The following is a 14145-nucleotide window of genomic DNA, read 5'->3' on the forward strand; positions in this document are numbered from 1 at the left end:
ATTCCTGTGGGGATGGATTTTGTTCTAGGCCAAATATGTGCACTTGCCCATCTGGTCAGATAGCTCCTTCCTGTGGTTCCAGATCCAGTGAGTATAACATGTCATTATATATAATATTATTTTATGTGGTTATGCCCTATTTTCTCCTAAATTTGCTTTTGGCTTTTCTCTTGCCTGCAATACATTTTTTTTCACTAGAACATCTGCCTTCTCTGTTCTGCCCAAAATACTTGGAATGGCTTTCCTCAATCTGGGCTCTCATTTCCCTTCTTCACTTTTTTTAGGGAAATTACCTATGGGAAATAGTTACTATGAATAATATAAAGATTATGGCTTCCTTCTGTGTAGGTATCACCTTATTCATTTTTGTATCTCCAGTGTAAACACCATAAAAGATGCTCAATGAAATGATTGTTTAATGAACATTTTTTGGCTCAAGAAAACTAAGCATTCTTCCTTGTGGTACTGAAATATGAATCTGATTAAACACTTTTTACAACTTGAGACCCCTGCTTTTGCAAGAAGAAAATGGAAGGAGTCATCATGGCAGTTTACTGGGGATGATTTATCATGAAGCACAAACATTTTCCCTTTCAGAATTTTACCACTTTGTTCATTCTGTTCATTATTCAGAGACTTTGCTTGCTTGTTCTATTGGTTTTTGTTTTGAAATGCAGGGTGCTCAGCAGTGAATTAGGGGAAATGTGGGGCTTGGGAAGGAGGTGAGTCATTGGTTGTTAAAAAAGTTGAAGTTCATGTCTATATAAATAGCCCCTCAACACCTTGACCATCACCGAGGCAAAAACTTAGGTTCCTTTTCCATTTCCCATTTCTGATGGGAAAATACACTCCTCTTACAGTGTGTTCTGGTTTTGACAAGGTTTTAAGGAGACTATTGTGGAATAAGCGCGTTCTCTTTCATCGATTGCAAGTAGAGACTTCCGCAGAGTCAAGATTCATTACCTGTTAAGAGTCCTCACATTTAACCGTGGCTCTCATGAACCAATTAACAGGATGGGACAAGTAGTGCAGGGTAGCAGACCCTCTTGGTGCCCACTCACATACCTTGGCATCCATGGCTGACACAAATGACTCTGCCTGGGAGCTCTGTAACATTTTTCTGGCCACGGAGCATGTAGGACAAGCTGGAAGGCTGAGGGGATTAATTAGAAGCACCTTTTAACCAATGACAAATGGAGAGTGTTGGATAGGTACCCATGCTTCCTTGCCTCTCCTTTTGCATAACTGCGAAGTGTGTTATGTACTGTCTTCTGAAGTTCCCTGGTGGGATTGAGCCCTAGTTGCCCACAGTAGGAATAGGCTTGATAATGTACTTTATAGGCTTTCTTTCACTTTCCCAGTCTCTTACCAGTGTTTCCTGAAATTACTTCTAAAATAAACTACTCACATTTGAATTATTGTCTCAGAATTTGCTTCTGGTGGAAACCAAACAGAGATAGTCTAGCCCTAAATACAGACAGTTGTAAGTTGGGATAGGAACTCCCCCTTGGGCTGGGACTCATTTACTTATTGCAATGGGTGTAGCATGTTCTTACTTGATCTCAGCTTGGTTTTAAATGTGTGTCCTCCAAGCAAGGGTAGGTTAGTTCTACATATCAGGAGCACTTGAGCTGGAGGAATATCAAGGGGTAGAGAGATCAGCTGGCAGCACTTTGGGGAACATGTCGGATGTCTCCATCTCCATCAGGATGACCAACAGGCTGCCTCTGAGGAGTGAGAGCCTCGGGGTGGGGAAGGAGTCTACATATCAAGTTGGGAATAGAACCATCTCTCAGATTGGTTCTTGAACCAACCAACAACACTGCACTCCACTGGGGGAAGAAAATATTGCCAGATGGCAAAACTGAGTATCCAGCTGGAAAGGTCTTCAATGATAGTGTGAGCTGCTAATGATTTAATCAAGTAAAAGTCATGAAATGTGGAGAAAGGATGTTAACAAGATCAGCGGGAAAAGCTGTGGTCCTAGTAGACTTTAAGCTAGCAGTGAGGTGGGAGGAATATAGTGGTACGGTCTTGTGGGCCAGGTTAGGGTAGAGGCTGAAGTTCAAGACCTGTGGGTGGTGCTCTCTGAGATGGTTTGGGTTCATCTACAGTACTTGAACATTGGACAAAGCCCCCAAGTAGCTGGTGGATGAGAGTGGTGTGAGAGGGAAGATATGGTTTCATCAGGGTTTTTGAGGCATTTGGAGCCTTTAAAATTGTTGGCTTGGACTCTACCTGAACTAATAATGTCCAGACAGCTTGCACAACTAAAGATGGCAGAATGTTTTAAATGAAGGGTAGCTGGGGATGATCAGAATTCATTTCTGATCTTTTTAAGTGATGTTCTAGGGAACAGCTCTGCCGTCCTATAGAACTTCCTGCCCATGGTGTGGTAGACAATGGATAGATCACTTTGCTAACTGCCCTGCTAACAGAAGAGTAATCCAACTCAGTGAAATGTTTGCATTCACTACCTGTGGTTCTGCGAAGAGGGAGTCAATATCATTTTATCAGTATTTCCTATAAGAAACTTTATACTTGTTATGTGATGGAGTCAAGGAGGTCTGGGCAAGTTGTAGGACCTCTGAGGCCATGCCTTCTCATTTGAAAATATAAAGAATGAAAGGAGGTTATTTTTTCTTTCAGGCTATTTTCAACTTGTGTCCTGTGACTTTTAAAATAGGAAATGATCTCTTAGTGGCCTGAATGAGAGATCGCATTTCCAGAAAGTCCAAATTGCCAGCCAGCAATTCCTTTGGACACCCGGAAGTCGTGGCTTCCCTTAACCTATCGGGAGTCTTGCTGCCAGTCATTGAGGCACCAGGGCAAAAAGAGGATTGGCTAGACAGGGTCAGAGCGGGTTTTCTAGACTTTAACTCAGGGTCTATTAGGACTGCTCTCTACTCTCTCAGTCTCTGAGGCCAGAAATAGATCCTGAGCAACCCTAATTCTCATAAAGACTTGTCATGGGTGATCCATGAATTCACTCAAACTCTCCTTAAATATATAGAAATGTAAAATAGATTATCTTCTTAAATAATATACAGTATGTTGTTATAAAAGGTGCTCCCTAAATTTCACATTTTAGACTCTGGAGATCAATTTTATGCTCATCCTGTTTTATTCTTTATGTTTTTAAAAAGGATTCAAAATTAAACTTATTATTTTGAGGTAATTGTAGATTCACATTCAATCGTAAGAAGTGCTGTGTAGAGATCCTGGGTACCTTCTATCCAGTTGTCCCCACGTTAACATCTTGTGAGACTATCGTGCAATATCACAGCCAGGATATTGACACAGATACAGTCAAGATACAGAACATTTCCTTCACCACCAGTTCCTTCATGTTACTCTCATATTCATTTCCTCCTACGTTCCCCTTAATCCTGACCACCACTAACCTGTTGTCTATTTCTATAATTTTGTCATTTCAAGAATGTTATATAAATGGAATCACACAGTATGTAACCTTTTGGGACTGGCTTTTTTCACTCAGTATAATTCTCTGGAAATTCATCCTATTGTTGTTGTAGTATATATCAGTAGTTTGTTCCCTTTTATTGCTGAGTAGTATTACACACTATGGATGTAACACAGTTTGTTTAGCCACTCACCCATTGAAAGACATATGGGCTCTTTCTAGTTTTTTTGATTTTCAAACAAAGCTGCTATGAGTATTTATGTACCGGTCTTTGTGTGAACGTAAGTCTTTATTTCTCTGGGATAAACGTCCAGAACTGTAATTGCTGGGTTGTATTGTAGTTGCATATTTAGCTTTTCTAGAAACTGCCAGCTGTTTTTGGAGTGGCTGTACCATTTTACATTCTCACCAGCAATACATGAATGACCCAGTTTCTCTGCATTTTTACCAGCTTTTGGGGTTGCCACTATTTTAAATTTTAGCTATTCTGATAGGTATATAGTAATTACATCATTGTAGTTTTAATTTGCATTTTTCTACTGGCTTATGATGTTTAACATCTTTTCCTGTGTTTATTTGTCACCTGTATACATCTTCTTTTTGTTGTTGTATCTTCTTTTTGTTGTTGTTTTGAATTTTATTTTATTTATTTTTTATACAGCAGGTTCTTATTAGTTATCTATTTTATACATATTAGTGTATACGTGTCGATCCCAATCTCCGAATTCATCCCACCACCAACCACCCTCCCCCGCCACTTTCCCCCCTTGGTGTCCATACGTTTGTTCTCGACATCTGTGTCTCTATTTCTGCCCTGCAAACCAGTTCATCTGTACCATTTTTTCACCTGTATATATCTTCTTAAGTGAAATGTCTCTTCACATCTTTTGCCTAATTGGATTCTTAACTATTTTACTGTTTATATAATTTAAATACTAGCTCTTTGTCAGATATGTGATTTGCAAACATTTTCTCCCACTCTGTAGCTTGCCTTTTCATCTTCTAACAGAGAAAAACTTTTAAAATTTAAGTCCAATTTATCAATTTTTCCTTTAATGGAAAAAAATCACGCTTTTGGTTTCAAGTCCAGGAACTCTTTGCCTAGCCCTAGATCCTGAACATTTTCTCCATTTTTTTCTAAAAGTTATAGAGTTTTACATTTTACATTTACACCTGTGATCCATGTTGAGATACTTTTTGTATGAGGTGTGAGGTTGAGGTCTAGGTGTAGTTGATACCTGTGGATGTCTAATTGCTCCAACACCATTTATTTCTGAAAAGGCTATCCTTTGTCCATTGAATTACTTCTGCATTTTTGTCAAAAATCAGTTGGGCATATTTGTGTAGATCTACTACTGGGTTCTCTGTTCTATTCCATTGATCCATTTGTCTGTCCCTTCTCCTATACCATACAGTCTTGGTTACTGCAGCTATGTGGTAAGTTTTGAAAATTGAGTGGACTAATTTCCTCCCACTTTATTCTTCTTTTTCAAAATTGTGATTCTAGTTCCTTTGCCTTTCCATATAAATTTTAGATTCATCTTGTCTGTATCTACAAAAAAAAATCTTTCTAGGATTTTGATAGGAATTGCTTTAAACCTGTGTGTCAGTTTGGTGAGTATTGGCATCTTTACAATTTGGAACCCCTTTTAGTTGGATAAAATTTTATCATTTTTAATTCACTTCAGTTTAGTTAGAATTTGGGGTGTTGGTACTCCCCACATGAATCCAAGCTCCAAGGGTGTAAGAAGGCCAGGGGAACAATTGTAGAGCAGTGTGTTAGTGAGTTTGAGTGAGTGTGCTGCAACCACATGCTGAAAGTGTAAGAACACTCAAAGGATGGGAAGGTGGTACTGTAGCTAGTCTGGAAGAAGTGACCTTGGAAAGATTTTTCAGGGCGGTGTGGGATTTATATGAACAGGAAGAAGAGGAATGAGCTCTTTGCTTTCTAGTTAGCCCTCTTTGGAAGTGCCTTTATCACTGCTATCATATAACTTGTCTTTCTCTGGACCATTTGCAGCTCTGCTAGGTTTTTTGTTTTGTTTTGAGACACTTTAGTGAAGTTGCTCTTCTAAGGCACCATAGATTATTTATGCACTTAAGGAAAATGTCATTGCTATTATCTCTCCCAGTGAAAATTATTTCTGTCCTGCAGTGACTCTGTTTGCCCCTATGGACTGTTGTCTGAGGTGTCAAGTCCAGAAGTTAGTCTAGCTGTTTAATTTGCCTTGTACTTTTCCTAGTGCCTACATTAAAATCACATGTTGCCATACAGATACTTATTTGCAAATTGTTCCCAGTGTTCTTTCTGCCCCTTGTGCCTGCCAAGATAATGGAAGTTTTTAGAATCAGTCCCAAGCTAATGCATCCCAAAGAAAATCATTACCTGAGAGGTATTTAGACCCAAGTGCCAGCCCTGCATCTCTCTTGTTCCAGTAGCGTGTTTACATCACTCTCTTTCGGTTGGTTATTTTAAGAATTAACTTGTGCTGGGCTATAATCTAAAGAAAGTTTCTTCTACTCTTTCTGATACCTGGCAAATGGAGGGCATTCAGTAAATATTTGTTGAATGATTGAAATGACTGACTGACATCTTCTGGAATGAACATAAAATTTGTTTGGGACTCTATGTGGATACAGGTTAATGCCAGTATTTTCTGTTAGTTCTAGGATGTTAAGCCTTCCTTGAAACCCTTTGAGGCTGTCTGCCCATCTTGGAGGGGAAGTTCTTCTCAGGGCCAACTGCACGTGGCAGCATAGACCTGTACACTGACACTTAAACTCCCCTAGTATTTTCAGTTTCTGGTGAAATCTTAACACAGATTGAGTTTAGGAATCTATTCTAACTTGAGGTATATAGAGCATCATATGGGTTCAAGTGAAGCCCTTATTTTTCAGTTGGCTTTTTCTAGCGACATAGAACATGGTCTCCTAATTGCCAGGCATCTGGAATTCTTTGTCACATCAGAGTAAATTTAGAATATGCATCAATGGCAGGACTCAATCAACAATAAAACCAGTGTGTGTATATATATATATATATACTCTTTAAACTGTTTCTGCTGTGTAGTGAAGCTACAGATCTAGTTCCTTTATTTCCCCACAGAAATCCTGAGTGATCACTCCCACCTTTAAGGAAATACTCTTTCCCCTGAAGATCTAAGACTCACAAAGAATGCGAATTTGGTAAACATGTTCGTGGCAAAGCAGGAGATTAAGATGCTGTTATCTGTTGATGAGCTTTCCACCTCTGGCCCAAGAAGACATGGTACATTGGTTTATTTCGACCACTGGACTAATCACGCCTTATTGTTTCACAAGTCTGACCAAGTGCTTTTATTTTCTAAAGGAGAAAGAATATTTTATGCTGGAAAAAGTTCACCTGAAAGACAGTGTAGGAAAAAGTGTAAAAGCTATCAGGGAGGTTTTTATGATATTACATTTAAATGTAAGCTTACCATTCTTCCCAGAAAGAAGAATTCATTCTCTTTTTTCAATTTGAACAAATAATGTAAAGTCACTATTTAAACTACTGTTAGCTTTTTTATCTCAAAGTAGCTAAATGGCCTTGTTGCTCATGTGGGAATGGAAATTAGCTCTTGGCATGAACCACTTTAATTGAAATCAGTTTGTGGGTTGAGTTCCTATGCTGCTTGACAGATGACATCATTTCCTGTTCTTTTCCCAACCCTCACTGTTTTGCTAAGATAGGATGAAGCTAAGTTTAACTTCAGATTTTAAAGCAACTATACACCTTTTCCTGACCTAATTAGAATATTATCCAAATTTTTCATCAAATCATTTCTTTCGTATACTTGTAAATAGTTTTTTAGTTAAAAAAGCATTTTGGCTGAGACGTTTTAATAGAAACCATAGGAGCCTAAAATAACTGTTTTAATCAGTTTTCTGGGTTGGTTGATTTTTTTTTTTTTTACATCTTTATTGGAGTATAATTGCTTTACAATGGTGTGTTAGTTTCTGCTTTATAATAAAGGAGTTATTTCTGCTTTTATATATGGGGAAACAAAGATAAATATATATATATATATATATATATATATATATATTTTTTTTTGTTTTTTGTTTTTTTTTGCTCTGGACGCGCAGGCTCAGCGGCCATGGCTCACTGGCCCAGCCGCTCCATGGCAAGTGGGATCTTCCCGGACCGGGGCACAAACCCGTGTCCCCTGCATCGGCAGGCGGACTCTCAACCACTGCGCCACCAGGGAAGCCCTGTGATAAAAATATTTTTAATAGCAACCTATTGAGTGCCGTATAAGTGCTTAGGCAGCTACACAGTCTCAGTGTTTGAGCATAGCTTTTGATGTCATTATCATGGAGGATGAATTAAGTAAACAAATTAATTTAGCAAAGTTTTATACAGCACCTGTATACAGGCAAGGGATGCTCTGAGCACTTATGGGGATATAATTAATAATCATGATTCTTCCCACTCCCCACTCTCATGATGCCTTTAGACAAATGTGCTGGGGATAGGAGAAATAACTTAAAAAAAAAGTTTGATTATATAACATATATTTCCAGAGAGAATTATTAAGTACTCGAGTCAGAACAAAGAGGGCTAGTATCTAGTGGGGGAGGGAGGAGAGAACACAAATCAGAAAAGATCAAAGGAAAGAACAGACGTTTGCACTGGGTCTAGGAGATAGGTAGGATTTCAGTATTTGGTGAGAACTTTGTGTGTGTTGTTATATGTTAGGGGTTGGGGCAAAGGGACAAAGTGACAGGTTAAAGAGGAGATTCGTAAAGAGACTAGCACAAAGTGCCAGGCATTTGGTACGGCACTCAGAAATATTTGTTGAGTGAGTGAGTGACTGATAAAGTACACTGGGGACTGAGTCGGAGAATGTATGAGGAGTAGGCAAAGCAGCCCTGATAGGCTCACAGGAGAGCTTTGAATGCTGAGATGGAGGGGTTCTTAATAGAGCGGACGTAGGGAGTCTTTGATGGTGTTTCAGGAAGTATGTGACATGTTCTCGAAAAGGTGCCTCACTTTCAACTTGACTTAGCTCTTCAGTACTGTCTGAGGGCACAGTAAGTATTGGGTTCTGGCACCTTCCTTTTCCCTGTTGTCATGCTGAGATTTGTGTAGCACTTGACGAAAATGGCCCCTTCTCCTGAAGTCAGCAGCCTCTTTGGGATTCTGAACTGAGCATCCTAACAAGGGGTACTGAAGAAGGTGGCTGCTGGGAGGAGTCTCCTCTCTGCTCTTGGGAGAAGATTTGGACCCTGTGCTCCAAGAAGGCTTTGCATAAGAGCAAGCATAAGCAGCTGATTTCTGCTCTTACACAGAAGAAGGGCTTTTCGTCCCCTGATGTGAAATTGTTGAGCCTTTTTCTCTAGGGATTTACTCCCCCAGCTTGGAGGACAGGGAGGAGTGAGCCAAATTTCCACGCCCAATCCTGGCCTCCCTGTATAGGGATGTGTCAACAATGACTAATTCGATCAAGCCTTTAGTCTTCTCCAAGTAAAGTAGTTGACTGTTTCTAGAGGACTAAGGAACAGCCTGGGATTTTGAGAGTGTCTAAATTACTGAAGCAGAGGCAGCCAGAGCCCTGAAGGTGCCAGAGCCCACACCCCGCTGTCATTCTCTCTCCCAGGCGTCTTTCACTCCAGCTCCTTCTAGCACCTCACGGTCTCAGTCTAAGTCAGCCCGCCTGCCCATGGTCTTCCTGCTCTGGGTGCTGAAGCTCTCACACTTCTGTAGGTGACAGTGTGATAAAGAGTGGGTTTCAAACACTGTGGGTCTTAGTTGGTTTAAGGTTACAGTTTAAACCAGCAGCTCCAGCTGTCTCCGTTATCAAGCAGTCTTGTTATGAAATGCCGTTGTAGGTATTTTTTCCCTTCTTTTTGCTGCCTCCAAATTTTCTTTGACCAACATTTCTTGGAATTTGTCACCCTGAATGTTTTCCTGCCCACCTACCTGGGACTCTGCATCTTTTAACAAGAAAATTATTGCCGTCGTAATCTTGTCTCGTCTGGTCCCTCAAGGCACTATTTTCTTGTTGGTGTAAATTACAGAAATGACATTGAGTGGTAAATTCTGCTAAATTAGAGAAGTCATTGAGCATTATTAAAGTAAGTATCGAAGAAACAATTACGTTGCATTGTAAATGATTTTATGCGCACAGAATGACATGTTTAGCACTGTCAATTAGGTTATTTCTGCATAAATATATGAATCTTGATAAACCATTTTATTTTCTCTTCACTGCAGATCAACTCGCGTGAACTGTTGCTATCTATGTGCTTAAATTGCAAAAATAAATCAGTCTTCTTTTTTTCCTTTTCAAGTCCAACACTGTAACATTCGCTGCATGAATGGAGGTAGCTGCAGTGATGATCACTGTCTGTGCCAGAAAGGATACATAGGGACTCACTGTGGACAACGTAAGTAAACCATAGTTATAAGTATTCTAGATGTTAATCTATAGAGACAAAGAGAATACAGAGATAAGTGCTGGTGGATTTTCTTTGATTTCCTGGGACATGGCATTTTTAGAGATGTGCAGTGACTCTTACAGATGAACAGATCACTCACCCAACACACATAGTACCAAATTTCTGACTGGAACCTTGGAAATGGGTTGTTTGATTCATTTTCCTTTCGTTTACCTCCACTACCCTGCTTACCTCATCTCTGATTTACACCCAAGGTGCAGAATTCTTGTTCACTCCAGATGTATGCCTTCCGTTTGATTGCTCAACATCTCCACCATCTCTTGGATTTTCAATAAGCATCTCCAATAAAGTATTTCAAAACTCAGCTTCATCTTTCTCCCCAAACATGTTCTTTTTTCTTGACTATTGATGTCTGTATCTCTCTAGTTTCCCAGTCTAGATTCTGCTCTTATAATATTTATCACACTGCTGGCCAGTGTGTTTGTTCATTCATGAACACTGTTGATTGTGTGTCTACTCTGTATCAGCCCCTGTGCTTTGCAGAGATGAAAATTCCTCTAAAAGAGCTCACTTTTTATTACACTAAGAAGAATATATATACCCTGCAGAAAATTTAGAAAAGTTTAAAAATATAAAAAAATAAAAATTTCTACAATCCTGCCATTCCAGATATTACCTTTTAGTCTTTTAATGCATATTTGTTACATGAGATCCATTGTATGCATAACTTTTCATATAACTTTTTTACTTAAAATTTTATTAGAAGTATATTTCATTGCTTGAACATTTAAAAATACATTTTAATAGTTGCATAATACTCCATTATATATAGGTTTTACTGTTTATTTAGTGAATTGTTAATGATCAGCATTTATTCATGTTGTTTCCAATTTTTGCCATTGTATATGTATTTGCTATGATGAATAATGCTATTATAAGTAAATCAAAGTTTATGTAATACCCTCCTGACTGTCTATACACTGCAGTATAGTAAGAATGACGATCGAGTCTTTGGCAGCCCACAGCAGTAGCATGGAGGGAGGAGAGGTAGGACAGCCTCCCCAATGCGGGAGACCCTTGAGCTGAGTCTTAAGGGGTGGGTAGGAGTTCCCTTGTCAGATGATGGGAGGTGGGCCTTTTAGGCAGCCGGCACAGCATAAGCCAAAGCAGCAGAACATGACATAGCATGGGAGGTCAGGCTTTGGCGTTGCTAGGACTTAAGTGCTGAGGAAAGTGATGGGAAGGAAGCTAAGGTCAGAATGGAAGTCATGGGCCATTGGAGTGCCTTTATGCATACTGTTTTTTCACTCCAAGTAGAGCCAGGGAAGGGGAGTGAGAAGACAACGACCAACAACATTCATCTGTTGAGTATTTACTCTGTTTACTTTATGCTAGGCACATGTTCAAACTCTTTACACATATTAACTCATAACAACAGCCCTTTGAGGTAGAGGCCTTTTTTACCTTCTACCAAATGAAGAACCTGGGGCAGTAACTTAGCTAAGGCTGTACAGGGAGTAATCAGCAGAGTTGGGATTTGAACCCAAGCAGTCTAAGTTCACAGCCCATGCATTTAATGCTATGAAATACTGGCCTATACACTTCACTTACAGTGGTTTACAATGAGAAAGACCACTGTGGCCAGAGTAGAGTGGGAAGAAACAGAAGTAGGAAGGCTATGGCTAGAGAGATGGCGGGATGGGGATGGATTCAAAGGCATTTTCAGAAGGGGAATCAGAAGGAGCTGCTGTGCATCTTCTCTTTCCTTTGATGCTCCCAGAGGGAGTAGAGTCCAAAGCCCAGTGCATGACAGGCACTCAGGTAACACCTGTAGAATTAGAAAACCTTTCCTAGACTTCAGTTTCCTAATCTGTAAAATGGGAGGGTTGGCTTAGGCAATCTCAAAAATTCTTGTCTGCTTAAACCTCTTCATTCTCTTCTAACTGTAAATTAAGAAGCAAATTAGAACAATGAATATACATAAACTTCTCTAATTTTGTGAAGATCAGTGGACTACTGTTACAATTTTTGGCTGTAAGGGGTTGTCTTAATTCAAGTGCACTGATCCCAGTGGATGCTGAGACAGAATTAGATGCACAAGAGATTTATTGGGGAAAAAGCCTATGAAGAATCAAAGGGGCGCTCCCCTGGTGGCCCAGTGGTTGAGAGTCCGCCTGCCGATGCAGGGGACACGGGTTCGTGCCCCGGTCCGGGAAGATCCCACATGCCGCGGAGCGGCTAGGCCCGTGAGCCATGGCCGCTGAGGCTGTGTGTCCGGAGCCCATGCTCCACAACGGGAGAGCCCACAACAGTGAGAAAAAAAAAAAAAAAAAATAGAATCAAAGGGAAAGAAAGCAGGAGTCAGGACAGAGGACCTTCAGACCATGATGCAGGTCACACCCCTGGGCAAGGAGAGAGGGAAGGAAAGACTATCACGATTGTGATAGGGCAACTTCACGAAAGCCTTGGTCAGGCTGATAGGGAACCCAGAATAAAGATTGCCCCTCAGAATAGTTTCACGATGGGCAGAAATGTCCAGTCTCCACCATGCTTAGTCATTGGGTGGTAGCAGCCAGGAGAGTGTGCCCTTGGCATGAACATAATAGCGGATCTGAAGGTGTAGCAGCTTCAGGCTGTCGGCCAACTAAGCTCCTCACTGTAGGTTTTCTTGGAGGGAGATCTGAATGGCTCAACTCCATGACTGCCACAGGGGTACAGGAAAAATGTGTGGGAAATATATGAAGGAGGAATTAATTTAAATGGAGGTATTAGGGAAGCCTCATGGAGGAGTGAGGTTTGAGCTGGGCTTTGAAGAGTGGGAGGGACTGGCAAATTTGGCAGGGGCAGCCTACCACCTGTGGATTAAGATGCCTAGAAAGAGGCCATGCATAAGTGAGTTGCAGGAAGTTGTACGGTGAAGAGTTGTTCAGGGCATGAGCTGTCAGATCTTATTTTAATGCCTTTCTTTTTTTTTTTTTTGCGGTACGCGGGCCTCTCACTGTTGTGGCCTCTCCCGTTGCGGAGCACGGGCTCCGGACGCACAGGCTCAGAGGCCATGGCTCACGGGCCCAGCCGCTCCGCGGCATGTGGGATCTTCCCGGACCAGGGCACAAACCCGTGTCCCCTGCATCGGCAGGCAGACTCTCAACCACTGCGCCACCAGGGAAGCCCTTAATGCCTTTCTTGACAAGTAAAATGTCCCCCCCTCAAGGATCTCTGGACTTATCTTACCAATATTTTCCAGAGATTCTCTTATAACATTCAATTGGGTCTTTATTATGGTGCATAAATTACTGAATGTCAGTATTCATGTTTTGTCACTGGCAATTAATAGAGTGACTTAACATGCTGCATTTCTGTAAGGATGACAGTAGAGAGTCCAATGTTTTCCTTCATGAGAACCCTCTGGAAATTAAACATAAATCATAAGAAAAGAGTCAGGTTGCTAAAATGCAGTTCTCATCAGGGGTATCTCTTATAAACCACCATTTTAGGTGCAGAACTGAAAGCATTGCTCACATGCTTCCCAGGGTGAAACTGTCAGCATTAACACAGGTACATACTCACCTATTCCAGGTAGTTTTACCTGAGTTGACTGAGGAACATCCGGGGAACTGGAACTGTACAGGAACTGTTTAAAACAAATACCAGGGTGATTATTTAGTGTTTTTATTGTTGTCCGTTCAGAGGACAGTAAGTGTTACTTTATTAGCATCTACTATCAGATGAAGCCCGTCAGCCTCTCAGCTCCTGTCTCCTTATTTTACAGCTGTCTGTGAAAGTGGCTGTCTCAACGGAGGCAGGTGCGTGGCCCCAAATCGATGTGCATGCACGTACGGCTTTACTGGACCCCAGTGTGAAAGAGGTAATTTTTTTTAATGTATCGGTGTAAAGATGTTCTAGTGGCTAAAGCTATGATTGATTTCAATATGCATTGGGTTCTTGCGGCTGCTTCGTAAATTTTGCTGAGCTTTGAGGGGGTTTCTGAATTGTCACTGGGAAGTTTCCTCTGATGACAAGACAATGGCCCTAAGTCTATGCATGTTATTCAGTAATTCTTGCCAGTGGACTGCAGGACTCGATAGTGAGCCTATGCATAAGTACCAGTTGGCATCAAGATAAAAAGAGGAAAATTTTCCATAGAGTAAGGATTGAGCTCATTATTATCCTAGTAAATTAGGGCGATGGCTCCAAATAAAACATCTGTATGGCAAGGGGAAAAATCCAGAATGAAACAAAAATTGCACCTAAAGATCTATTAGGACCTATTGGCTGTAGTGGTATACAAGCTCGGCATT

General features: G+C 40.7%; 1 protein-coding gene across 1 annotated transcript in view; it reads left to right on the forward strand.

Annotated features, from left to right (window-relative positions):
* Positions 1–14145, forward strand: part of FBN1 (fibrillin 1) — a 255338-nt gene that overhangs the window by 39598 nt on the left and 201595 nt on the right. The window contains exons 5-7 of the mRNA XM_007455563.1: positions 1–87; positions 9740–9835; positions 13617–13712. Coding sequence (XP_007455625.1) covers positions 1–87; positions 9740–9835; positions 13617–13712 — 279 coding nt within the window. The remainder of the gene's footprint in view (positions 88–9739; positions 9836–13616; positions 13713–14145) is intronic.

The sequence above is a fragment of the Lipotes vexillifer genome, unplaced genomic scaffold, assembly GCF_000442215.2.
Source record: "Lipotes vexillifer unplaced genomic scaffold, Lipotes_vexillifer_v1.1 scaffold24, whole genome shotgun sequence".
In the NCBI taxonomy this organism is placed as follows: domain Eukaryota; kingdom Metazoa; phylum Chordata; class Mammalia; order Artiodactyla; family Lipotidae; genus Lipotes; species Lipotes vexillifer.